General features: G+C 42.5%; 2 protein-coding genes across 3 annotated transcripts in view; one reads left to right on the top strand and one right to left on the bottom strand.

Annotated features, from left to right (window-relative positions):
• The window catches only part of Rab3GAP1 (RAB3 GTPase activating protein subunit 1), a 217164-nt gene that overhangs the window by 165440 nt on the left and 24147 nt on the right, over nt 1-27577 (bottom strand). The window lies entirely within an intron of this gene.
• The window catches only part of haf (leucine-rich repeat and fibronectin type-III domain-containing protein hattifattener), a 129291-nt gene that overhangs the window by 94201 nt on the left and 7513 nt on the right, over nt 1-27577 (top strand). The window contains exons 3-7 of one of the 2 annotated variants that reach the window (XM_072303012.1): nt 16951-17340; nt 18101-18436; nt 19843-20007; nt 20904-21219; nt 26382-26722. In XM_072303012.1, the coding sequence (XP_072159113.1) occupies nt 16966-17340; nt 18101-18436; nt 19843-20007; nt 20904-21219; nt 26382-26722 (1533 nt within the window). In that variant the 5' untranslated portion in view covers nt 16951-16965. Of the gene's footprint in view, nt 1-16867; nt 17341-18100; nt 18437-19842; nt 20008-20903; nt 21220-26381; nt 26723-27577 lie in introns of those variants that run through there. The other variant, XM_072303013.1, reaches the window with a different exon arrangement.

The raw sequence follows: 27577 nt of genomic DNA, 5'->3' as shown, positions 1-27577 counted from the left end.
TACTCCAGAAAACCCGATACAAAACCATAATTGGATCGCATTGATCGCTAATCACCTACATAGCTAAATCATACGTTGTCTTACGTTTCCTTTCATTTTTCTAAAAGAAATTCATCTTACAGACTTAAGAGTAAAATGATATCATCCTTCAATTTAAATTAAAACAGTCAATGGTAAATTATGTAAATATGAGCACTCAAAAATGTTTTTAAAGAAATATCATAAATTGTAATCTATAACCTCTGATAAGTTCGTTAATTAAGCTAAAACTACATTGTTAATAAACTTCATCTTGACTGATACTGTTTATATACGTGTTTTCCGAGATTAACCCTCGATAACATCGTGACCACGGATCGTCGAGGAGAAACGCCTTCAAATTTTCGTCTGGCAAAAAGTATTACATCCAAGCTCTAATAGTTTCCTCGGTTGAGTTTACCCTTCCCAAAGCACGCGAAAAAACGAGCTTAGCAACCGAGAACAAGAGCAACAAGCGGGTAACAGATCTAATAGACCTCACAATCATTGGAAAAAGAAAGCGCCTTCAAATTTTTGACTAGGCAAAAACTAACACATTCCGAGTAGTGGAGTAGATGCCTAGGATAATTTTATTTTCCTCAAAATATGAGAAAAACAGGGCTTAACAATCGGCAACAGGGGATAAAATGCGGCTGATTAAGGCGAGTAACAGCACTAACAGGCCTTACACTACTGCCGTGCTCGGGAAAAATGACGTATCTGCAGTAGGGTTACAACGCGCATTTAAGCGTTTCATGCGCGCCACGGTAGTCTTGTTATCCGTCGAGCTGCGACTGCGCTCAGCCTCCTTATGCTTAATCATAATTGCGCGCCTGACACTAACGCGCAGGCGCGACCGACAACCTCATTGCCATTCCGCACTGGAATAATGCAGTTTTCTTCCTTCACCTCTTTTGGAAATGTTCTTATCATACTTTCATCGTTCAACACTACAAGTCATAATACGTCCAAAATAAATTGTTCAGTAATGAGAGAACCAGTGGCAATGGCGATTTGGAGTCGCAGAGCGCTCTGGTGCACTCAGGTTGCGGCTTGATATGTAGACATATACACATATATGAGTACCAGTATGTTAAGGTTCAATTAAAGGGGGAGAAAAGAGAAGGAGAAGGAGATTACGGGAGGGGGGGGGAGAGAGAGATAGAGAAAAAAATTAAAATTAAAATCGACGTGGCAAGTTTTGGAAAATCTCCTCTAGCAAAGAGGTCGAAAATTAAAAAATGTCACAAAAAAACTGTGAAAATTTGTAATTTCGTAAGGTATTCTTGGATAATATCTCCTTCCCCGAGAAAATTTGACAGGAAAACACAGACATATCACTCATATGTGGAAGAGTCAACAGAGACGTTCGAGAACCCTTTCTCGGTACTCGACCTACCAGCGGACGTACCGACATACGACACGGGGTAAACAATCCTCACTGAGTGTCTATTAAAACAGGCTGGTCAAAAATCAGTACCCTTATAGTACTTTTTCAGTACATTCACGAGAGATTCAGTACCCTCTCGACGGAAAAATGCAGCACTTTTTCGCTCCACTTGACGAAATTCAAAAAATTTCAAAAATTTAAATTTCCCTCTTAAATTGCGACAAAAATGAAAAATTCCGGACCTTCTAAAAGAATTTCCGTACTTTTTCAGTACTTCCGGACGGCCCTTAAAAAATCAGTACTATTGATGGACTTTCCGGAAACTCCAGACTTGTAGACACCCTGCCTCAAGATGCAAACATCTCATTTTTTTTCTCTAGGCAAAAAGTGGAGTGGTTCGGCAACATTGAGGCGGTACGCACCACCGCACCACCTCACGTAGGCGGCCAAGCCGCGGCTCATTATATTCAATAATCGAGGGTCGAGCAGTGCTCATGCTTGTGCGTACTAACTCCCCCATTACGGGGCTAATTATTCAAACACAATTGAGGTATTACGATTCCCGGCTCCGCGCATGCGTGGTATGGCATGAGCTCCCAAGTGCTCCCGCCGGGAGTGAAATGACACGCAGACCGGACGCGAGAGTGGGTCGCTTATGTATTACGTCCATGTTACGAATGGCAAAGATAATCGATGATTCTTGGATCCAAGTTCCAGGTCGAAATTGGTGAACTCTAGAGTACCTTTATAGGGAGAGTATGGACAACTCGAAAAGGAGGTTAGGTTTGATCAGGGCACGTAGCTCTTGGGGCCCAGAAAGGCTGTGAACCTATGAACTCGAATCATCTAGAGGTACTAATTTTCATAATTCTTTCTAACCGTCGTTTCATAAATGATTAAAAATTATAAAAGCGTGTATAAAACTTCGATTCCGCATACATTTTCCCAGTTTCAAAGTCTTAATCCTTAAAGACGCTGGTTTACAATATGCGCTGTCGGCCGTATTGATTAATATTTCAAATGCATAGGTTGGCAGCGGCACTTTTCCAGTGACTTTCGTTTTACACGTTGCCGCCCTTTAAGGCCCTAGGAGCTAAATAAATCGAGTTGTCCAAACTCACCATGTAAAGGTACTCTAATCTAAATTTCAGGTCGAAATTAGTGAACACGCCTTCAAATTCGGCCGGTGGCCATTCTGCATGTCTGCGGGAAAGCACCGCTCTTTTAACGAAATTCTAGAGGAAATTATTAATTTTCTCTTATATCATGTAAATCGTGTTTTTCCGGACGAAGGGACGTGACTACATTTCAATGTTACAAAGTTTCCATTCACATATTTTATTAGCTTCTACTAGGAAACTGCACGGAGTTTCTAAATAAAAATGTAACGCCTTCAATTGAGGAGTAGGCAAAACAGCATCCCTCACGCTTGAATTGTGGTATCATCTGTTATGCGTACATATACTCATTAGCTAGGCTCATATATCGTGGCACATGCATCGTCCCCAAGATTGTCCTCGTCGATTTTCTCTTCTCATTAGTACAGGCAAGAGTCAGCAAAATTTGAAATGGCACGGAATTTTGCTGCGGAAGAAATGACACGCTCGTACTTTCATTCCACTTTCATGGTATCTTTGAATATTAAAGTGTATGAGTCGAGTTTGCGATTTTGAGTTGGATTAACGCTCTTTCAATTAAGAAACCACGAAATTAACTCAAATTTTTCACATTTTATCTTCTCTCGTCCAATCGAATCAACCTCTCTCTATGCCGTAGCGTGTATTTTTTTATAATAGGGATTCTGCTTCATTTTGACTTTGAAATTCCATGCATTTCCTCTGTATTTTTCCTGATTGATTGCATAAAATACCTCTTCACAACTCACACGGAGGGGTAACACGATCACTCTCCTGAAGTTCTGATGGCTGACGACTTAAAAAGGCTGCCTCTGTCTTTTAAATTTCTTGTCCAACTTCTCTACCACACAATCCTATTTTAAAACAAGATTAGGCTTAATGTTCAAAAATATAAATTTTCCACTTGAAAGAACAAAAATTCCAGAGTCAACGTCAAATTCCTCGGGCTTTCCCTGAATTTTCTCTCAAAATTATATCCTCTGGGTTTTCCTGGTTTATCTGGTTTCTCCGGTGGTCAAAACCCTGAAATTTAATTATTTTAAAATAATAAAAATTATGCATTTTCATGATGTTCCATAAACTTCGACTACCCGTTCTATCTCACGTTAACAAGGTCTCGAGCTGCTCTCGTTAGCCCAGAAAACTCGGATAGCGAAACAAAACACCATCAACAAAGCCGGGTGCAAGTCATTCACCGGCCTGCTTCCCGCGCGTCGTCCGTTTCATCAACGGGCCATGCCGTGCCTCATCAGAGCGTTGCCGTTGACGAGCTAAAATCCGCCCTCTTTACACGGGCTCTTATGAGGAAATTTCAACGAAGCTCCAACTCCGCCTCATCGCGTTGCCCAAACAAACGGAACGTCACCCTTACGTCACTGTAATTAGATTACGCTGCCGGGTATGATACCCCAAAACACGTAACTCCTATTGGAGCTCCGCGGATTTACGCGGTTTCAAAGCAGACTGCCCTCGGGCTAAGTTTTAAGTTCGGGAAAGTAGACTGACGACCGGTCCCCGAAAAATTAGCCCCCCTCTCGGTGACTGGTCGATTAAACTACCGTGTTAATGAAGACCGTCGTATGGGCATTTAAGTGTTGCCTAATTTCTCCCTGATAAATATTAATTTTTTGGGAAAGTTACGCATATTTTTATTCGAAATTTTTAGATATTTTAAATTAAATTGCGAAAATCTGAAAAATTGGAAGAAAAAAATTCACAAGTTCCTCGGGAATACATATTTTATTGAAAGAAATTTGGCAACGTCAAAAGGCTCATACGGCGTTTTTCCTCAGCAAGGCAGTATTATTAAAGCGACGGTCAATTAATATCTGCGCGTTTGCGGAGCGACTATACAGATGACGCCATCGTGTTGAGAAACAACCGCGTTTTCATGCGTGCGATTAGGACGCTATGTATCGAGCTCGATGATGTTGTAGCGAAGTCGGCCTGTGGGTCGATTATTGAATGGTTATCGAACGATCTCGATCGATTCCCCCTTAGTCGATCACAACCACCCATTTCAACCAACAAGTTCGCTCCATATACACTTTATGTCTTCTTCGCCTATCGATTTCAACAATCAGCCGGCAGAAATGACTAAATCATGATGCATACTATAGAGTATGCACTCTGAATGAACTGAACATTGTACAGTTGAGGAAATTGAGCTAGGAAGGGCCCAAAAATGGCACCCCTCCTTTTCCGAGCATTCCATGACAAAATATTTTCCAGGTTATTTGTAATACTGAAAAGTAATCTAAATACATGTGATTATGACCAAACAGCTTGTCTGATATGGTCATGATCAACGAATGGCGGATGACAGATTGCCTAAGAAGGTACTAGATTGGGTTCCTCCTGGGAGGAGACGTAGGGGACGTCCAACAAAATCGTGGATAGGTGACATTCAAGATGAAATTACAAGATACCATTTACCAGATGAGCTCTGGATCGATAGACAAGAATGGCGAGTAGGTGTCGCAGAGCGCCCAAGCACGCTGTAAAAGCAATTTGAATGTATGTATGCATGTATAAAAATAATCTAACGATTCCTTGGGTTTCTCAAGTTACTAGACACCCTGAGAGCGCCAACGTCACTGCTCTTTTCCATTCTTCCTTCGATAGTAAAAAGCGAATAATCGCTTCCGATTTCAAAGATCAATGGATGTATTCCCATCGAAGCGAAGAGGCGGGGAGAGGGGGGGGGGGTGCGCGAGAAACGCTTGAACCATCACAATCAGAACAGTTTCTCTCGGTGAGTGGACAAGCGCCGCGCCGCAGGTGAAAAGAGGAAAATCAAAACAAACATAATAGGCGGCGATCCTACAATGGGAGATCGGGAGACGAACAGAGCTAAGCCGCCGTCGGCGACGGTGTTAAGCAAGTTGCTAATGGGTAAGTAAGTTGTTTTACATAATTCAGCCGGGAACAATGGCCGATCTTGCCCACGTTGAGCAACCGCTTCCCACACGATGAGTCTACGGTGGAAAGCCGATGAGGACGTTGCCGAAATTACCGGGGAAAGCCTCAATTTTCCGCGACAATGGAGAATTTGCATGGAAACGTTTTATTGCTTCATCTGAAAGTGCTTAAAGCGCTTATTTCATAGCTAGTATTTTTCATAATTTTTTTTCTGATATGGGAAAAAGTATAAAAATAGATTTAAAAGTGAGAAAATGCACCGCTTAGTGACGTCATCTGGCGGCATTTCCCATTTAAACACACGTATTTCAGCAGATTGGATTATTTATCTTTAAACTTATACTTATCTTAAACTTATCTTTTTTACTAATCTAAATCCATGAAATTATGACCAAACAGCTTGTCTGATATGGTCATGTTCAACGAATGTCGGATGACAGATTGCCTAAGAAGGTACTAGATTGGGTTCCTCCTGGGAGATGACGTATTGATTAGATTATTTTGTCATATCTTCTTCAATAAGTGTTCAATTCATCAACCAAGGTTATCCTCGTGTCTTGTTTACTCAGTAGTTTCCACTTAAACACGAAATTCATCAAATTTCAGACCCCTGCAAATTCTCAATTGGTGAAAATGTAATGTTTATTCCCGTTTGTGACACCGCGGAGGCCTAAAATACGGGAACCAATCAGAAATGGATTCGGATTGTCTTCACTCTCAGTATAATGGGAATGTACTCTCGATAAGTATCTTAACGAGCAGACGCAAGACGACATCGGTAATAACGCCTCGAAGCAACTATTCGAGCTTCGCGGGTGTCCGTGTTGCATACGCAAAAATTGAAGGCATTTTACTTTACTTGGTTTCTCACCACCGGCGCACCATACGCCGCGTGCTGGCAGCACGAAACGAGCGCTGGCGCCTTCAAACCTAACAGGGATACTTCACGCATTGCGCAATGCGTGAAGTATCCATGTTAAGTTTATAGACGCTTATGCGCGTGTCACGCTGGTTGCTCGCCGCACTGTAGAATGTCCACAAGGATTCGTTTTTTCTACTTAGTGACGGCGTTATAAGTCGTGCAGGTTGTTCTTCAATTTAATTAGAGGAAGGAAGGGGTCAACATGCTCAAAAAAAGACATTTTCTGTCTTTTTTTTTTTTTTTTTTTTTTTTTTTTTTTTTTTTTAATATTTTCCCTAGTTGAGTGATAAAATTATAAACCGACTCCTTTTACCAAAAATTTATGAGAATGCTTTAAAAATACGCTGACAGACCCTCAACATAGCACTTAGCTTGTAGATTCCGGATTACTTCAACCCAACGCAGTACGTTCTGACGGTAGCATAGTAATCTCGAAGACTTTAACGCAAACGCAGAAAAGTAAGCGTCGAACAAAAAGTTTTATCTCTGCGCCTGCTTCACCGATTGTGATGAAACATGGTACCAGCGTATACTTTTTTTTACGGAGACTCGAATTTTTAATCAAATTTTTAAAATTCTAAATTCCAAGATGGCAAACGTGGCCTACAATGCTACCTCGACCCCTGTTCGATCGATTTTTTTGAAACTTGGTGTGTTGATATGATGGAACTGTAATTGGATAAAACTGGTTCGCTTAACAACATCCAAAATCTATACTGTTCAGCGTTTTACTGTAGTTAATTTTAATTTCCAACTTAGCATACCTAATTGCCGAAACCTACCAATGCATGGAGTTTGTTTGAATGTTGTTTGCCTGCTGATACTACTGATGATGGTTCCTAGAGCCGAAATGCAACTAAAAATGTAATAAACCACTTTTATACCTACTCGGTCTAATCACTAATCAAAATATAATTGGGCTATATTTTGCGATTAGGAACTACAATTTCTAGCTCGGTTAAGAAACAACGTATGTGCCATCAGTTTTCCTATACGCATATTACGGAATACATTTTTTTACAGATGAACCGGAAATTTTAGTTCCTAATAGCAAATCGCAGTCCAATTGATAGATTGAATATGCAATCCTTTAAAACTTAACCCTTATAATAATTTCCACGAATTCCTCAAGCAAATTTTATTTAGTGTTCCGAGCCTCTTTGGGAAGTTCTGTCCCGGTTTGTCTCATCAATCACCAACACCAGTGGACACCGTTGTTACCAGATTCGACCAATCACACCCGTTGGTTTTCGATAGGTTGAGCCTTTTTTAAGCCGCAATCAAACGCTGAATGTGGCAGTCAACAGTCAGCGCTCAACAGCTGAAATTTCACTAATTCGAATTATTTTCATCCAAATGTGTATCAAATCTATTCGAATAGTTCAGACAAATCCGACATTATCCGACGGTCGCTGAGAATCGTTGCGCGTCACGCGGAAAATTCAGGCATCGGGCCGATGACTTCCACATTCAGCACTGGAAAAAAAAACAAATTGGATCTAGAGTCCAGACTCTTAAAAACATCGACAAGAAAAAATACTCTTGATTCAATCGGATTTTTGCTTAAATGAAGAACCAAGCCTCTTAATTTGAGCGGATTTCCTTTTGATTTAAGCTTAAATCTGCTTGAATCAAGAGTATTTTTTCTCGTCAATGTTTTCAAGAGTCTGGACTCTAGATCCAATGTGTTTTTTTTCCTAGGAAGCGTGTGATTGCGGCATTAGAACCACCTCGCAAGGTGGTACTAAAATCACGCATCAACGTTGCGATTCGATAGTCACCGAATCGGAAGTTCTGAACTCAAATGGAACGGCCGCTCGGAGGTTCGGACACAAAAGTGGTACCGGACCTCTAAATCAAATTCGCTTCTTGGTTCCAACTCCGGTTGAATCGGCAACTTAGGGCCACCTCACACCCCACCGCGTGGCGGTGGGAACCGAAACTGACGCTCGGCGCGGCGGCCAGTTCACACATGGGGCGGCTGGAAGCCGCAGAGGCCCCCGGGGCTCCGGGTTGGGATCTAAAATCGGACAATGCTATCGGGAGATCTGGTCTATGGCCCGGAGTCCGAAGTCCGGAGTCCCCGGGTGGCGAAACCGCAGCTACAGCCACTCTCCGCACCCGAATCTCCACTCAGCCACGCGGCCACGCACGCCTCGAATCGTGCGTGAGTTGATTAAACGTAACCTCAATGGTCATGTCGGCACGCGCATGGGTTAGGTCAATATTGAGAGCGGTTTGAACCGCGCGCAGCCCGGGTCACAGAGCGGATACGGCTACTGAATCAATCATAAGCTCCACCGGGTGACCTGGATATCAAAATAATACTTTTTTCGGTGAAAACGACCTACACAGTTAAAAATTTCCGAGTTCGATGTTACTTTGTGTTACTCTTTTGTGTCAAATCCAGGGTGGCATGAAACGTGAGAGAGAAAAGAAGGATTGGCAATTTCACGGGGCTGAGAAATGGACTGCGTTTAGCAAAAAGGAACCAAGCCACATCAGTTACTGCCAAATTTAACCGAGCAATTCAATTTTTTACAAGAGAACGTTTGAGCGGATTCTTTCGAAAAGCTTGCGGAATTTACTTAGTACTACACAGAAAATTCACTGAAAATTGCAATAAAATCCGCACAACCATTGTCAAGTATAGAAAATTAAATTTCCCGGCTAAATTTGGCAATGGCTGGTGTGACTTGGTTCCTTACTGTTCAACGCGGTCCAAATATTAACTCGCACTCAAACACACAAAACTAGAAGAAAAACACAATTTTTACATTTTGCGAAACATGAAAAGGAACCGGTATATTTCAATATCGTTCAAACTTTTCATGAAATATTTCACGTTAAAGTTCAAGATTGAATTTTTCATGAAATTTTGCCACCCTGGATAGATCAACACAAAGGACTTGGTTTTGACAACACAAAGGACTTGGTTTTGACAACACAAAGGATTTGGTCAACACAAAGGACTTGGTTTCTCAACACAATTTTGTGTTGAATGGACCCATGTCGTAGGTTACTCTGAGACATTGGATCATGAAGAAAGTGTCCTGCCAAACTTATGTACTCTTTTTTTCCTCCCCGCAATCAATGGTCGCGACCTGCGAGTGGCTGGCGCACTGCATCGATTTGATTTGAGGAGTGGTTGAAAAAACAATTATTTATGCGACCCTTAGTGTATTGTTTACAACTGAATAATATGAATATTCTACTGGATTTTTTATTGCAAAAATCTAGAGTATTTTTACCCATTTTTCCATGAAAATTATCAGCGTGTGAATGAAAAAGTCTCACTAGCTGAGTACCAAGGACAAGTTCATACGCCGCTACTACAAAGAATGACTCAATAATTGAGGCTAGCAGCTTATTCGGGATATCAGACTAGGGCTGATCTGGACGTGTGTTCAAGTTCAATTGAATCAAGTCACATTCTCAAGGCAATTGTCCAACGAGTTCAAATTCGAACTTTACTTGGGATAACATTCGTTTCATTTTCGAGATCGATAATTCCTAAGGCCCCCTCTCCATCATTTTTCCACATCTTTCATCGTTCACGTGATAAGAAATTTTTCTAGACAAAAGTGAACTTTTTACTACTATGCTTTTTCTCTACGTGGGTCGAAAAATCGCATACATATACCGGAAATGGCTGCCCAATCGATCATGCATTGTGCTGAGCTGACCCAGATCCAAAATTGAGGCTTGCAGCTTTACGCGGGAAATTGGACCAGGACTAATTTGAACGTGTTAAGGGGTCAAACCGCAGATCGAAGTTGCATTACTGTCGGTTTCAGACTCGAGGTTTTGATTTGAATGGCATTATTATGTTTACTTTCGAAATGGAAGTGCACTGTTGTTTGCATTCTTGCCCTAGTCCAGATTCAACTCCCAAACTCACATTATTAATACACGAGTATAAAGACAAATAAAAGCAAAGCTTTGACACGTGGCTCGTATATGCTTTACAACAGTCAACTGAGAATAAAATTGATACTTTAAAAAATACTGAATTTGATTTTTGTTCATTTCAAATTATCTGAATTATAAAGTCACAAACCGTCAAGCAAAGATATAATTATTTCACCATCGTACGATACAACTGAAAGCTTCTCACTTACTGTTCATGCCCTAGCGAAGGTTTTAAATATTCTAAGGTAACCTAAAATTAAGAGAGAAAATTGATGAACGATTTGAACCATTTTGTAAATTAGTAAGAACCCAAAAATACTATTAAAGAGTAATGACTCACTGATTAAAGAATAAGATCGACATAAACACCTAGGCTGCCGTGTTGAGCAAGAACGCCGTAAAAGTCACCAGGTGTTGCCAAATTTCTTCTGACAAATCACGAATTTTCAGCAAAATTTGTGATTATTTATTTTCCGATTTTCAAAGAATTTGGTTCGTCATTTGGTCTTAAATGTCTGAACATTTCAAGGCAGAATATTTATAACTTTCTTCGGAAATCAATTTTTCCTGAGAGGAAATTTGGCAACATTCTAAGGCTCATACGGTGCTCTTACTTAGCACGGCAGTAGGAGTAACCGGATTCAACTCCCGGACCTCCTGAATCATAGCTCGAGCCCTAAGGATCTGAATAATGATACTACTTAATACGCATTAAGCGGCTCAACGAACACGGGGCTATTAACCTGAGCAGGCAACCATATTGACCGCCGGGCCGATTATTAAAGTTCAATCGACAGCCTCTCTATTCACTTTGATCTTCCAAAACATTGCAAGTTAAGGATTTCCTCACCTTCCAGCCAAAGTATTACAAGCGCCATGCTACGTTTCCAAATTTCCGCCACCATTTCATTTTTTTACTGACAAATTTTTCAACGAAGCTGTCCGAAAATTTCACTAAATTTTCCTCATACTGCCGATCAAATTCAGTGAAATTTTCAAACAGATTTAACCAACGATTGCTCTGTAAAAGAATAAAATGGCGACGGAAATTTTGAAACGTCGCATGGCGCTCGTGATACTTTGACCGAAAGGTGACGATTTGTCGAGCAGGAACATTCGACAGAGTAGCGAAGATTTTTTTCTGTAATCAACTTGTTGTAAATAAATAATCATGTAAGTCCAGTGGAAATTTTGGGTAGACTTCAGTTTTATGCTGTGAGCACGGCGGCGGGTTGACTCCAAATCAGTTCGCCTTTCAGTCAAAATTTGGGTCAAAAAATAGTCAATTAATTTCTGTACAGTTAAAACTTTTTCGACAACCGATTATAGTTAGATGACTTACTTTCTTTATTATTCTTTGCGCACAATGGCCATTTCGGGCAGGCCGCCCATCTTCAGGTGACTGAGCTGGTATGGAAAAGTTAAAAATTCGGCATGAAGATAGCCGCGCCGGCGCAGTTATTATCACGACTCTCGTTCCCTCGATCAGCTAAGATAATAACTGCGCCGGCGCGGCTATCTTCACGCCAAATTTTTAACTTTTCCATACCAGCTCATTCACTTGAAGATGGGCGGCCCGCCCGAAATGGCCATTGTGCGTAAAGAATAATAAAAAAAGTAAGTCATCTAACTATAATCGGTCGTCGATAAAGTTTTATCTGTACATAAATTAATTGTTGATAGTGCCGATAATGTGTCAAAACTGTGCAGTATGCTACAACATAGTGAAAAGTGAGTCAAACACCGCACTGCCTCGCCCCAAGACGCAACCCGCCCGACACCGCGCCGCCCCAGGACGCAACCCGCTCGACGCAGCGCGTGGGATCGTGCGCGGCTCGAGACACGCTCGGCCCCGCCTACGCGTCGCCTCGCGTCTCCTGGCTGGAAACTAATCCCCGTGATCGGGCGGCATGCAAATCCGGCGTAAGACGAGCTCGGGTGTTAATTAGAAATAGAGCGGCGCTTTTACACTTTCTAGCGACGCGGTCGCGGGTGCGGCCCCGAGGGACTTTCTCCGCCGCGCCGCGTCGCGACGCCCCAGACGCCTCCCGGCTCCCGATTTCGGAGCAAAGCTCGGCACGGGCGTGCGTCCCTAGAATGAGGTGTCGTTAATTACGAGGCCAGCCGAGTTACGGAAATTCAGACTGGAGGAGTGGTGCCTTCGGAGATGAACTGTAGCCTGGAGACCACGTATTAACGGGGAAAATTGATTGTGCCCACCTTAAAGGAGGGGGCTTAACCTCCACGCCTCCATTTTTCCGGCAAATAAGAGGGCCGTCGTCAAAATAGTGTTCCATTGTTGATGAGAAGGGGCACCGGTAAGGGCCGCTTTTGGGCCCACCCTCACGAAACCTCATCTATATAATTTTTGCTCATTGAAGGTCTATATTTTAAGATAAGTGTTATGATTCGATAATGGGATTTGAATTTAGCAAAAAAGCGAACCAGCGTGATTACAGTGTTCACGGAAAAAATTAAATTGCTGATTTAACAATTTAATTGTTAAAAGAAGTGACTGCAATGTTTCAATGTAGATTTTACCAAAAAAAAAAAAAAAAAAAAAAAAAAAAAATGCTACTTTAACCACTATTGTGAGCTAATTTAACGACGGGGGTGGTTAAAGTAGCATTTTTTGATCGTAAAATCTACATTGAAACATCACGTTCCCTTTTTTTAGCAATGGAATTGTTAAATCAGCATGTAATTTTTTCCGCGTTGTGAGAATTTTCCTTCTTCATAATATTCTAAAATATATCTCAGAATAGCACATAGTTTTGGCTCCCCTCGAAAAACTTGATAATTTTAAAGGAAAATATTTGTGAAAAATTTAATACTGTACATATTTCAAGTACTCGTTTAAAAAAAGGAGAAGTTTTACAATTTTGAAAACACTGTAATCGCGCTGGTTCCTATTTGCTCAATTTGATCCAATTTTCCGTCTCTTTTCGGGCCTCCTTCCCCTATACAGAGTTGCCACAGAATTAAGAAAATGAAATTCCCTGACATTACCCTGATTTCCCTGACAGATTTTGGTAAAATTCCCTAACAATAGAAGATATGCTAGATGGTGAAAAGGACATAATTAGAAATAGTTGCCCAGCAAATTTGTTCTTCGAAACGTCAAACCTTTTCTAGAAAGCAAAAAAAGGTGACTCGAGGATTTTTCCCTGACATTTCCGTCATTTTTCCTGACATTTCCAGGTTTTTCTTGACTTTTGAAAATTCCCTAACATTTCCCGGTATTCCCTGGCGGTGGCAACCCTGTCTATGATCCACCGGCAGTTTGGCAAACTCGGTCCGTATTTCAGTAAACTAATTACCCGGGCGATGCCACTCGACAAACAAGCGGTCGGTCCGACCTGCACCTTAAAATCCTCGCCCAGAACAAAAGCGGCCGAATCCCGGGGAGGAGGCCCCCGGAGGGGGGGGGGGCTGCACCGTGGAAAAGTAACAATCAGTTTTGGGAGATCGGAGCCTGATTCGAGCATGTTGCAACCAGGATCGAGGATTAGGCGTCCAGCTGGGGGGCTCTACGTAATCCCGGGGTCCGCGGCTCCTCGCCGAGATCATTCGGGACTCGCTTCGGGGGGACCCGAAAAACCCGCGTATCTGCCTTCAGTTAACGTAGGGTTTGCGCGGTTTTTATTCGATATGGTAGATGTTGCGGGATTTTGTAATCGGGTGACGGATTGGCCGAGGAGTCGGCGGGAAAATTGATGGTGACGCTGAGGTAGAAGCGGTCCATTTTATTTTCAAAGCGAGCTGCGATACTGGGTCTCCGGACACAACTTGATTGATTCTTTTGCAAAATGTGTTGATTGCGCTGGCCACAGAGTTCGTAATTTTTCCGGACGGAGGAATGTAACTCAATTCTAAACCTACGAAATTTACTTAAACAATTTGATTTTTTACAAGAATGAACCTGTGCAATTCTCCCTAAAATGTTTCCAATTTTCACGAAAGATCAAAGGAAAGAATTGGTGAAATAGTTAGAAATGCCCAAGATTCTCCTGATACATACATACATCCTGCATAAGTCACTTTATAGCACTCCCTGGCGCTCTGCGACACCTAACCTCCATTGCTCCCTGTCGAACCACAACCCTTCGGGCACCGAGCACCTTAACATTTCCACTTCAACCCCATCCTTCCAACCTCTCATTGAGCGCTCTCTGCGCCCTCTTCCGGAAGGAACCCAATAGAAGGCCTGCCTTGGCAACTGTCTCTTACCACGAGCATGACCATACCAAATAAGTTGTCTTGTCATAATATTATGGCAAGGTTAATAATATTCGGTCTGTTTGGCATCCATGATTCTCCGTACCGATTCTCCTGATAAAAATGCAATTTGTGAGGGATAATTTGGCAACATTGAAATGTAGTTACGTTCTTTTGTGGGGAAAAGGACGATTTGTGCATTGATAGCGGAATCCTGAATGATAAGCACAAAAAATATTAAGATTCGTTCTGAGACAGAATTCGCAGAACTTCCCTCTACATGCGTTTTTAATTGCAAAATTCTGTCTCCGCTGACAAGGCATCTTAGTTGGGAATTATTGTAATACAGTCGTACACCAAAAACACGATGTTGGCGTAAGATATGTTTATGCATTCTCCAAAAATATTCATTTCGACCTTCAAGATGGAGGCGGAGAGCTGTTGAAACGCAATGAGGTGGTTCAGAGTCACGATTTCATTTATCGATGCAAGATAGCGGTGCAGCCATTTCGAGACTTACACATTCCGTAGGACACCGAATTTTTTGAGTCTTTCACAAGTTTGAACGTCATCTGGAATATGCATCCATGGAGAACGTTTAAAGCACTAGATTTCAGTTCAAAGTATAGAATTAGACCTTGAAAAAGCGTAAAATTAAAAATGTAAGCTCAGAGTTCGCATTTTTTGTTATCTGCGCTATCATTGATGTAAGGATTTAAAAAATAATACTCGCAAGGACAAATTGGGTTACATGACTAAAAGCTGTAGTACACGGTAAAACTCGGGGCTAGGATCATTTTTAAGACAGCAAAAATAGTAATATTTTCGGTTGAGCTGATTTTAAATGTAATGTAGTAAATTTGGACGAACAATATTAATAATTGTTCTCAAAATGAACATTTCATTGAGGAAAATTTGGCATCTTTAAAATGCTTATACGGAGTTTTTCCTTAGCACGGTAACGCAGTCATAATAGACCTGACAACAACTACAATAATCCGACTCATCCTTGATGATCCTCCGAACAACACCGTTCAACCGTCTGAAAAAACGACGAAATTAAAAACTACTTTCGGGAGACCTCGAGAGAACAAAACCAGAAAACCACAAGCGACACGGAAAACCGAAAGCTTTGTCAGTGCCACCGAAAAATCCTTGGCCAAGCGACGGATGCTGCTCGGGATAGAGTCATGAAGAAGGAACCGTCATAAACTTTCAATCAAAAGGACGTTAATGGAGTCGCACGCGAAGCTTCAAAACTATTGCGGAATCCCTAATGCGTATCGGTTACCCCGATAACGCCCCCCCCTCCCCCCTTCGATAACGCCCCCGATACAGTCGCGTTGTGACGATATGGTCATTATCTTAATGATACCACGTTACGGTTATGATGCTTTTGTGACGTTTGACTATTTACTTGTATGGACTCGTACGTGACGTAACGAAAGGGGTGTTCTCGCAATGTGTGGCCGGTTCGCGTAACCGGTTATTTCGGACGGTGAGATTCTCTCGGTCACAAAAATTGCTCGGTACGACCATTCATTGCACCTTCAACTTGAAATCACTTCGATGGGCCTTATATCGTCACCTTCTGGCCAGAGTATCGCAAGCACCATGCGATGTTTTGAAATTTCTGCCGCCATTTCATTTTTTCGCAGATACAAGGCTGTCCGAAAACTTCACTGAATTTTCTTTGTGCTACCGATCAAATTCAGTGAAATTTTCAAACCGCTTCAACCAAAAATTGCTCTGTGGAAAATAAACTGACGTCGGAAATTTTGAAAGATCGCATGGCATTTGTGATTCTTTGGCCGGAAGGTGATGATATATAAACCATAAGAATTATTCTCCCCAGGACTGATTCATTCTAACGACTGGATTTTGTATCAACTTTATGAAACTGCTCTTCAGGATGATTTTAATGGAAAAATCACATCTAGATCGTTCAATATTCGCTGTAGATTTGCGGTTAAAAAACTTGAAATTTTCATTTCCAGCCACACTCAATCACAAGAGAGTCAACTAAATGACCCATTAAGAAACTTTGAGATGCTCCGGATACTTAAAAGTATGAGATGTATCGAAATGGCCTTTCCTGGAGACTCAAACGCATGGATAGGAACATTAACAATGTATGAATCTAACGATTTGATCCGATCTGTCATTCAAATCTATGGGAAAGGATCGATACACAGGGTGTTCGCAGCGAAAATCTTAATAATCGATCTTTTACCATAGCTTCAAATGAGGAAATATCGATAGTCGATCATTCACGCTTCGCCACAGTTGCAACCTCCCACTACCACCAAATGTGTTGCTCCATTTCTACTTTGACTTCTTTCACTAATCAATTTCAATAATGAGTCCGCTGGGTGATTCTCGTCATCTTGGTCTATAGCATAAACTATAACTGGTATTTTGGCGTGTTTCAGGAGGCGTGAGGCGTGATGGCATGGCTGCTTGAGGCGGTGGCGACGCTGTTGGTGCTGCGGGTGGGGCTGGCGGCGGCGCAATGCCCGTGGCAGCGGGAGCTCTCGGAGCTCCAGTCGGCCTGCATCTGCGCCTACAACCTCGGCCAACAGCTGAGCGTCCAGTGCGACATGGTCGACTTCCCGCTCCTGCTGAAAGCCCTCGACAAGTACGCCCGCTCGGTTCCGCTCGACTTCCTCTACGTCAACAACAGCTCCGTCAAGCTCCTCCAGGAGAACGCCTTCCTCAACATCCACGTGCTCAGCCTCCAGCTCTCCGGCTGCAGGATCCGCTCCATCGCCCCCGGGGCCTTCAACGGCCTCGAGCATACCCTCAAAAACCTCAACTTACAGGTAATTCCCTATAAACCTCCAAAAATTCTACATTTTCAAATTTCACTTTTTTTTAAAAAAAAAAACACCCAATTTAAAGTGCTCTCGAGATTTAAAACTGAAAATATTAAGAATCTGTAACATATAAGGAGTGTTTTCAGACAAACTGCGCGATTCATTGTCTCAATTAGGCGATGAGATAGAGAGGTTCAAAAAGAGGGGTAATTTTCGCACTTTAGGGGTGGTGGGGGGGGGGGTTAAGCGGAGGGGGTAAAAAATTTTTCCCCGACAATTCCGTAATATTCCCTGACATTTCCAGGTTTTCCCTAACTTTTTGAAATTACCTGACGATAAAGAATTTGCAGGTGTCTGAAATTTGATGAATTTCGTGTTTAAGTGGAAACTACTGAGTGAACTGAACGCGAGAATACCCTTTGTTTATGAGTTGAACATTTTTTGGAGAAGGTATGACAAAATTTGGTAAAATACGTTCATTTAAATGGGAAATGCCGCCAGACGACGTTACTAGGCGGTGCATTTCCTCACTTTTAAATCTATTTTTATACTATTTCCCATATCAGAAAAAAATTGTGGGAAATACTGTGAAATCGGCTCTTTACGCACTTTCAGATGATTCAATAAAAATTTTGCGTGCAAACTCTCCATTCTCGATTGTTCCGGTATTCCGTAACTGTGTCAACCCTGAATACAGTTCTACTACAAAATAAGGAAAGACACTTTCAAATTCAAGTTCTAATTTTATGTTTTTTGCGTCCACAAGGACAACGAGCTTGAGGACATCCCAGTAGAATCGCTGAAAGCGCTGAAGAACCTGACCCTGCTGGACCTGTCGCGGAACAAACTGACGCAGGTGCCGGACGATGCCTTCGCGTGGCTCACGAACCTGGGGACCCTGAAGTTGGCCGACAACAACGTCACGTTGTCCCGCCACGCTTTCCGCGGCCTCGAGACCTCCCTCAAGAACCTCAACCTCAAGGCCACCCGCCAGAAGGTCATCCCTGAGGCCATCCGAGGACTTAGCGCCCTAGCTTTTCTCGACCTCGCACACAACATCCTATCCGAGCTGCCAGGAACCGGTAGTTCTGGTGTCTTCCAGGTAAGAATTCAACTTCCTTCAGGAATGCTTGAATGCAACTTGCGATAAGGAAACGATTGCATTCTAATAATTTAGGACCAAATTTTAGGAATGGGTCAGTTGTGCTGGTCACCGGTTGTATCTCTAAAGAATTGCGAACAGTTGAAGTTCACTGATTGAAGTCGCTAAAATGGAAAAGCTTGACCACTGCGTGCCCATCAAATGGACTATGCACTACATTAGTGACCTAAGTATTGTTAATTACTTCAAAAACTATTCTCAGACTTATAGGCTTACTTTTGCAACTACTGAAATTGAAAATATAGGTGAAGGTTTAACAATAAGCCTTATAACACAGTGTATCCTCCGGCCAGTGCAGAGTAGGCAATTTGCACATCAGTTAGCATGTGTAAAACGGTGTAACGTGGGAAGTACTTCTCCGGTGTCGAAGGCGCTACTTAGAGAACGCGCGGGCGCGCTTCACAAGTAGACTGGGTTCGAATAATTAAGCAATGTGATACATGTTTCCACCTCAAATTTTCATGGGGAACACGATTCGCGCGACAAAAATTACCAAAATCAACTTCTAACTAGGATATGAGCGTTTTAATTGTACATTGGTTACGGGAAAGAATTGCCCGGTCACAAGAAACGCAATACTCTACGTGAGTCAAATCGCGCACTACAACGGTTTTGGCAGACTTCTCTATCAAACATTGTTGTCCCACCCTTTGTTGTTCAAAGTGTAAACAATTTGCTATAGCTGAGCCAAAGTGTCACGATTTAGATTGCCATAATTCCGTATCCCAAAGAGCGCCACGGTAACGTTCAGTTTGCGATCTGACGTACGTGGACCATTGTGTTTTCACGAGCGGGAGGTTTGGACAGATCTTATTATTTTAGCCAATCTAGAAGAATCAAACATCACAACACAATTCTATGACCAGCGTAACTGACCCATTCCCAGGATTTCTTGCCGAAAATATGATAAGAAAACGATTGCATTCTAATGATTTAAGACAAAATTTTAAGAATTTCCTGGATTTCTTGCCGAGAAATAACTGTAGAGTTGACTTTTTGCACGGGGATTTCAACGTACACGTAGAGCTCACAAAGAGGTTACAATGTGTGTCTAAAGTTTCCGGTCTTAAAGTCTCGTATTTTCATTCTGAGAGGTTCAGAGACAAATGTGGCGCCGTCAAGGAAAAGATACGTAAGGATGAAAGCTTAAAAAGCTCTTAGAGTGCTACTTCGCGATATTTCAATGTTGTTTTGAGCTGAATGCTGCAAAAAAAAACCTCTAGATGCATGGATTTTGCTTCATATTCAGAAGAAAATTCACCCAATTTCGTTACTTTAAGCCTTCTATATATTCTCATGCTTCCAAAAACATGAATAAATGAAACATTACTACATTTTTGTTACAGGGTCTAGACTCTCTCACCGCGCTGAACCTGGAGAGAAATGTTATCCAAGCAGTTGGGCCTACCACTTTTGTCGGCGTCAAGAATACGCTCAGCTCCCTCAGTTTGCTCAATAATCTCCTCACTGAATTCCCGTCCGCTGCCATAAACACGCTCTCCGAGCTTAGGGTAAGGGACAACGTCTGCACTCTGAGAGGAATTTTCGAGTAAAAATGTTTACTTCCAAGAACTTAAGTTTCTTGCCCTGGTTTTCTATGTTCAGCTGATTCTAATTGGAGCTTGATACTACGAATATGTCCTAGAAAGCTTTGTCAATCAAAAGAAATCGGTGAAAAAAGGTGCTGGGTGTCTACTAAAACCGACTAGCCGAAAATCAGAACTTTTACAGTGCATTCCCAAGAAATTCAGTACCTCCTCGACAGAAAAATTCAGTTCTTTTTCAGTACCTTTGACGAATTGACGAAATTCGAAAATTTTCAGAAATTTGAATTTCTCGCTCAAATTGCGACAAAAATGAACAAAATTCCGGACCTTCTTGCGGATTTTCGGCACTTTTTCAGTACTTCCGGACCGCCGTTAAAAAATCAGGGCTAATTCCGGACTTGTGGACACCCTGAGATGCAATTTTGCACGAGGCAGCAAAATACTGCTCTTTGGAGGGATAATGTCGACTTAAGTAGTGAGCGGTTACGGCGTTTTTGCGTTTCACGGCAGTTCTTTATCCATCCAGCAGTGTTCGAAACTCACCGTCGGGTTTCAGGGAGCCATGTGGCTCATCAAGCTCGATTTTTAGGGGCTAAATTGACATTTTGCCTGTATATCACGGCGCACTCCGTGAAAATTCAGAATCCAGTGCCGTGCGCCGACATTTTAAAAAAATCGTCAAAAAGAAAAATTGGGATTTTCATTCAGAGGAAGGGGGGGCATTTTTAAGGGCCACGTTGGCGCAGAGCCTTCATTTTTTAGGAGCCATGGCCGAGTTATTAGGCGCATTTGCCGCCTGTGAGTTTCGAGCACTGACATGGAGATTAGGATGATTCTAAGTTTGGTTGATTGGGTTGCAGGTCCTGGATATCGGTTTCAACCTGATAACGACGCTGCCCTCGGAGGCGTTCTCCGGGAACCCGTCGCTGACCCTCCTCGCCCTGGACGGGAACCCGATCGCCACGATCCCGGTCAACACCCTGGCCCACCTCAACGACACGCTCAGGGGTCTGAGCCTCGGCGGGCACTTCCTCCAGTGCGACTGCCGCCTCAAGTGGGTCATCGAGTGGATCAAGCACGGCGACCTCCAGGTCACCAGCCGCGAGCGCAACCCCCAGTTCTGCGCCGCCCCCGCACATCTCCGGGACAAGAGCTTCTACAACATCAAGGCCGACGGTAAGCAAAACAGTCCCTGTTTGGGTTCAGTACAGACATGTCTAGATATGGAGCTCTTCGGGCCAAGAGTCCCTTAATGGTCCCTAAAACAGTCCCTGTATGGGTTCAGAACAGACTTGTCCAGATATGGAGCTCTTCGGGCCAAGAGCTCCTTTATAGTCCCTAAAACAGTCCCTGTATGGGTTCAGAACAGACTTGTCCAGATATGGAGCTCTTCAGGCCAAGAGTCCCTTTATGGTCCCTAAAACAGTCCCTGTATGGGTTCAGAACAGACTTGTCCAGATATGGAGCTCTTCGGGCCAAGAGTCCCTTTATGGTCCCTAAAACAGTCCCTGTATGGGTTCAGAACAGACTTGTCCAGATATGGAGCTCTTCGGGCCAAGAGTCCCTTTTATGGTCCCTAAAACAGTCCCTGTGTGCCTTCAGTACAGACATGTCCAAATATGGAGCTCTTCGGGCCTAGAGTCCCTTTATGGTCCCTGTATGTGTTTGAAGTTTCGAAATTACATGGATCCTTTCGGCGGGGAAAAAGTTCAAACTGACTTCTTGATGGTTAAAAATTGGAATTTGGGAGCGAATTTTTTAAACAATTTGCATTATGACTAGTTTCACATGATAGAATTAATATCTCGCACTGGAAAAAAAAAAACACATTGGATCTAGAGTCCAGACTCTTAAAAACATCGACAAGAAAAAGTACTCTTGTTTCAATCAGCTTTAAGCTTAAATCATGAATCAAGCCTCTTAATTTGAGCGGATTTTCTTTAAATTTAAGCTTAAATCTGATTGAATCAAGAGTCCTTTTTCTTGTCAATGTTTTCAAGAGTCTGGACTCTAGATCCAATGTTTTTTTTTTTTTTCCAGTGAAGTTTCGAAATTACATGGATCTTTTTGGCGGAAAGAAAGTTCAAACAGACTTTTTGATGCTTAAAAATGGGAATTTGGGAGCAAATTTTTCGTACGATTTGCATTAAGACTAGTTTTACATGATAGCATTAATATCTCGATTTTTTAAAAAACTGCACTTATGCGCCTTGTCCTCCAAGGGCCTCATATAACACAAGAGGTAATTCGGCAATAACGCAAGATGCAGTTATGCTGATTCTGATTAAAGCCGTCCAAATCGCAGATTTTAGAGTCGGAGTTGGAGGTTCGGTACTTTCCTTTTTTCTGGAGACCGAAGCTGAAGATCCACCTCGACTCTCGCTGAAAAAGGACCTTAAACTGACCCGCAGCTGCCTGCAGAGCGCGAAATCCACGAAGCGAAGCAGCGGCGCCTGGCGGAGTCGCGGTTCGGCGCGCGACGGGTCACGGGCGACGCACCCGGCCCGGGCGTCGCGACGCCGGGCGTCCACCGCGACGACGACGCCACGCCACGGACGGCGACGATTGTTCCGCGATAACGCCTACTCTCGATTTCGGGCGGGTAATTGAAGGTGGATACAGCCACCGGAACACTAAGGAAAAACGCCCTATGAGCCTTCAGACGTTGCCATGTTTCCTTCGACAAAGAACGAATTTCATGGGAAAATTGTGGCTATTTTTCTTCCAAGTTTTCAGACGATTTTGTTCGGGATATAATCTAAACTATTCACTGGAAAAAAAACACATTGGATCTAGAGTCCAGACTCCTAAAAACATCGACAAGAAAAAGTACTCGTGATTCAATCAGAATCTAGCTTAAATCAAGGACCAAGCTTCTTAGTTTAGGCGGATTTCGTTTTGATTCAAGCAAAAATCCGATTGAATCAAGAGTATTTTTTCTTGTCAATGTTTTCAAGAGTCTCGACTCTAGATCCGATGTGTTTTTTTTTTCCAGTGTTTGAAAATGTCAAGGAAAACTGTGCAAAATTTCCACACCAATACTGCCGTGGTAAGGAAGAACGCCGTCCGAGCTTTCAGACGTTGTCAAGTTTCCTTCGATAAAAACCGAATTTACTGGAAAAAGGGGGAATATTTTTTCCCAAAAATTTCAGACAATTTTGTACGCAATTTAATCTAAAACATCTGAAAATTTCAAGGAAAAGTATGCACGAATGTTGTAAAAAATACATGTTTTATCGAGGGAAATTTGGCAACTCTCGAATGTTCATACGGCGTTCTTCCTCAGCACGGCAGAACAGGGGCACCGAACCGCGGGTTATCGCAGCGTTTTCATCTGACCCAAAAATAAGTGGCCCACACGAGCCCGTGCTCCCGCGTCGACGATAACAAACGCCCCCCCCCCCCCGGACTCATTAGAATGCGCGTAAGACAATCGATATGTATCGAAGCAGGTGGCCTCGGCTAGGATCGATATATTGCAATTTGTGAATTCAAAAAGAGGAAAAACAGAGGTGTTGTCGACTTTTCAAAATCGCGACTGCCGGCTGTATGTTGAATTTGATACACGAAACGATAGACAAAGAAGACATCGGGAACATGGAGCGATCCTATTAGTTGGAATGGGCGGTTGTTATAGACTAAGGTGGAATATGATAGACTAACTATAGGGTCTCTCTCGGGTTGCCGTTGTTTAGTCTATTACTTACCTCCTTTGTCTATTGCAACCACCCGCTTCCGCCGATACGATCGCTCCGTTTTCAGTTTATCTTCTTTGCCGATGGCTTTGGATATCAATTTCTACAATCGGCCCGCTTTCCTCTCCTGAGAAATGTGCACTTATACGTCAAAGTTAGCGCTGCTGTGCGTATCAACGGTGTAAGTCGGCAATCACATAACTCGGTTTGCGAAGTCGCAGACTTCCTGCCATACTTTATTTTTTAAACGGAAAACTCCTCAACAGCAATTCTTTAAAACTGCCGTGATTTTTCTTCTCTGTGCAAATAAAATTCTGCGTAAACTTCAAAGCATGATGCCAATTTGTTTTCCTTTAAAAAAAATAACATAGAGGCGGAGATTTTCAGACACCGCAAACGAATTATGTGATTGTCGACTTACACCGTCGATATCCTTCATAATGCTACAATATTTTAATCATGGAGTAAAGTTTTATCGCATCCGTTGAAAAAACCTTACGACTAATTTGAAGAAAACAAGGACGTAATTTTTCTGTTTTTGAAACGGAGTGAAAGAAAACAAATACGAGCATTGACAAACATTTTTGGAGAAAATTATTGGCAGTAAATGTACACGACAAAATTTAAATAGTGAATGAGGTGCACGAAGAAAAAATAATGAAAAAATAGGAAAAATAAGAAAAAATAAAGCGACAGGGGTGGGGGAGGGGGGCCTCACAATTCCAACAGCCTCCAGAGAAAATTCCTTGTGCGTTCATGAGAAAAGATTTTTCGTGGAAACGCGGCAACGCAAATGGCCGACTAATTGCAACGAAACTGAAAACGGAGTCAACGAACAAAACGCACGAGTTTATAAGGAGACGGATCAGTGTTCTACGTCTATTATTCCTGTTGAAGACTGAAAGGAAAACAACGCGCAATTGAAAACCGTTTTGGGGACACTTTTTAGTCGAATTGAAAACTCGGGCCAACAAGAGCGAGAAAGTATTAGATCTGACCCCATGCCTCTAATTACGACTGATATTGTTACAACTGATTATTCTGCCGTGCTAAGGAAAAACGCCGTATGGGCCTTCAGGCGTTGCCAAATTTCCTTTAATAAATCATGAATTTTCAGGAAAATTTTTGAATATTTGTCAACCAATTTCTCAGATAATTTTGTTTGTAATTTGATCTAAAACTTCTGAAAATTTCAAGGAAAAATGTTCAACATTTTCCTCAAAAATAAACATTTTATCGAAGGAAATTTGGCAACTCTCGAATGTTCATACGGCGTTCTTCCTTAGCACGGCAGTATTGTTGACTGTCACGATAGGCCGGGGAAAATATAGTGAAACTAAAGTCATTGGCGCAAACGTCAGCACGGAGCTCGAATTTTGAACTTAGGGAGTAAGAATGAATAAATGATGAGCATTACCATTTCGGAGGAGTGATCAACTGATCATTCTCACCTCATCGAACTGAAGAAAATTGAAATTTTTGTTACGGAGAGAATTCCCTTCATACATAATCAAAATAATAGAGGGTTGATTTGTAAGGAAGTAAGAGTAGGTTTAAAACCAATACATTGGTTTTTAGGGTGACCAGAAAGGGTCTGGGGGAGGAGCACAAAAAGGCATTCCAACAAACAGGACCGGATTTACCTACTTGCCGCCCCCTATACATTCGTTTTGAAACATCAATAAAAGCCATCGAAAGAACGTGCCGGAGGGGGAGGGGTGTATAAGACGCGTTTACTCGTTGGACTTATTTTTTGCGAAAGCCCTGTCAACACTACTGGTAACAGTCCACGGAACTTTGCACGAAAGTTAAGTTCCGTAAACTTATCTCTATGTGGTCAAGGCCTTCCATTTGTAAGAAATGAACGAAAGAAGTATGAAAAAACAAACATAAATGTGGTTTAATTATCTTAACTTCCACCGCCGCGCCGCGCTGATCGCACTGTGTTTGGCGCAATGCGTGAGGTATTCCTGCAGTCTTGTAGGCGCTACGCGTTTCACGCCGACCGCTGCTGCACGCACTGTGTTTGACGTAATGCGTGAAGTATTCATGCAGTCTTGGAGGCGCTAATATGTGTTACATGCCGACCACCGGGCCGATGACTTCTCTTTTTTATCTCAAGTCCTCGTCATCATTGCTCTCTGCGCCGCGCCGTTCCAGGCCAAATTGCGTGTTTGGTTTCTCTCTTAACTCAACTAATTAAAAGTTCTGTCTCTTGTATCACTGAAAGACGACAAAATTAGAAATCACTTTACTCTTAGGAAATGAGAGATTTTGTCGCCTTTTCTTGGTTGTGATTTTTTTTCCGAGTCCAAATTTTTTTATAAATCTACATTTAAAAAAATTGGAAATTCCGGACTTGTAGACACACTGGAAAAAAACCACATTGGATCTAGAGTTCAAATTCTTGAAAACATTGACAAGAAAAAGGACTCTTGATTCAATCAGATTTAAGCTTAAATCAAAAGGAAATCCGCTCAAATTAAGAGGCTTGGTTCTTGATTTAAGCTTAAATCTGATTGAATCAATAGTATTTTTTCTTGTCGATGTTTTTAAGAGTATGAACTCTAGATCCAATGTGTTTTTTTTCCAGTGCACCCTGCCCTGTCATAACCACCCTCCACGTGTTATTTCTGATTACAGATCTTGTTTGCAAGGGGAAGACAGAGCCAGTGGGCGTGGCCTCGGTCTCAACTGCGGCCATAGACGACGCCATCAGTCCGACGCTGGAGCTGGGCGCCGGAGTGGGCTACGCGGAGGTGGCCAAGGCGTCGCCGGTGCCGCCCCTGGCGCCCACCGCGCGCCCCTCGCCCGCCGTCAAGCAATACCGCACCACGACCAGAACCACGACCACAACTACAACCCCCGCGCCCACGACGACGACGACGACCACCACCACCACCACAGAGGCGCCCACCACCTCTACCACCACCCCCAGGCCCACCACCACTAAGAGGGGTAGTGTCCTCGTGTCCAAGGCAACGGTGAGTCGTCGCTTTTGCATCCAACTTCATAGCCCTGGATAGACAATCAAATTCCCGAACCAATTCCGATCAAAGTAGCATCAAAGTGTCGGGAGTCGTCAGTCTTAAACTCATTAATTTGCTTCATTTATAAATGAAAACTTGGCAAAAATGTTTCCTGTGGCAGGAAATGATGAATGGTGGCACTCCGTTCTGATCTTACTTTTAACAAAAAAGTGCGGCCCGTCAAAATTTGATGGTAGATGGTGATCACCAGTCATCAGCATGTCTACTTTGATCGGAATGGACCACTAGACAAGGTGCAAATTTCAGCATTTTGATACATGTTTCTTAACCAAAATTTCACGTAAAACACGATGCCTACGACAAAAATTACCGAAATCACATCCTTACGAAGATATTCAATAATTCTTGATGCGTGAATTCAAACCACCCACTGATGAAAACTCAATGCTCTACGTGATGCACATCGCGCGCTAAACGTTTATTATGACAGTCTCTGAGATATAAAAATCTGGCAGCCTCAATCTTGACGCTTTGGCTCAGCTGTAGCAAATTGCTTATAGTTTGACCAACACATGGTGGGAAATGAACACTGCTCGATTGAGAAGATTGCTGAAACCGTTGTAGTGCGCGATTTGACTCACGTAGAGCTTTGAGTTTCTTGTGAGCGGGCAGTTCAAATTCCTCGTAACCAATGTGAAATAAAAACGTTAATATCTTTGTTAGAAGTTGGTTTCAGTAATATTCGTTGCGCGAATCGTGTTCCACGTAAAATTCTGGTTATGAAATACGTATCAGATTGCTTTAATTCGTACCTTGTCTAGTGATCCATTGGTTCGGAATTTGATCGTC

This window comes from Bemisia tabaci, chromosome 7, assembly GCF_918797505.1.
Source record: "Bemisia tabaci chromosome 7, PGI_BMITA_v3".
Classification (NCBI taxonomy): Eukaryota; Metazoa; Arthropoda; class Insecta; order Hemiptera; family Aleyrodidae; genus Bemisia; species Bemisia tabaci.
This window is presented reverse-complemented; position numbering and strand designations above follow the sequence as displayed.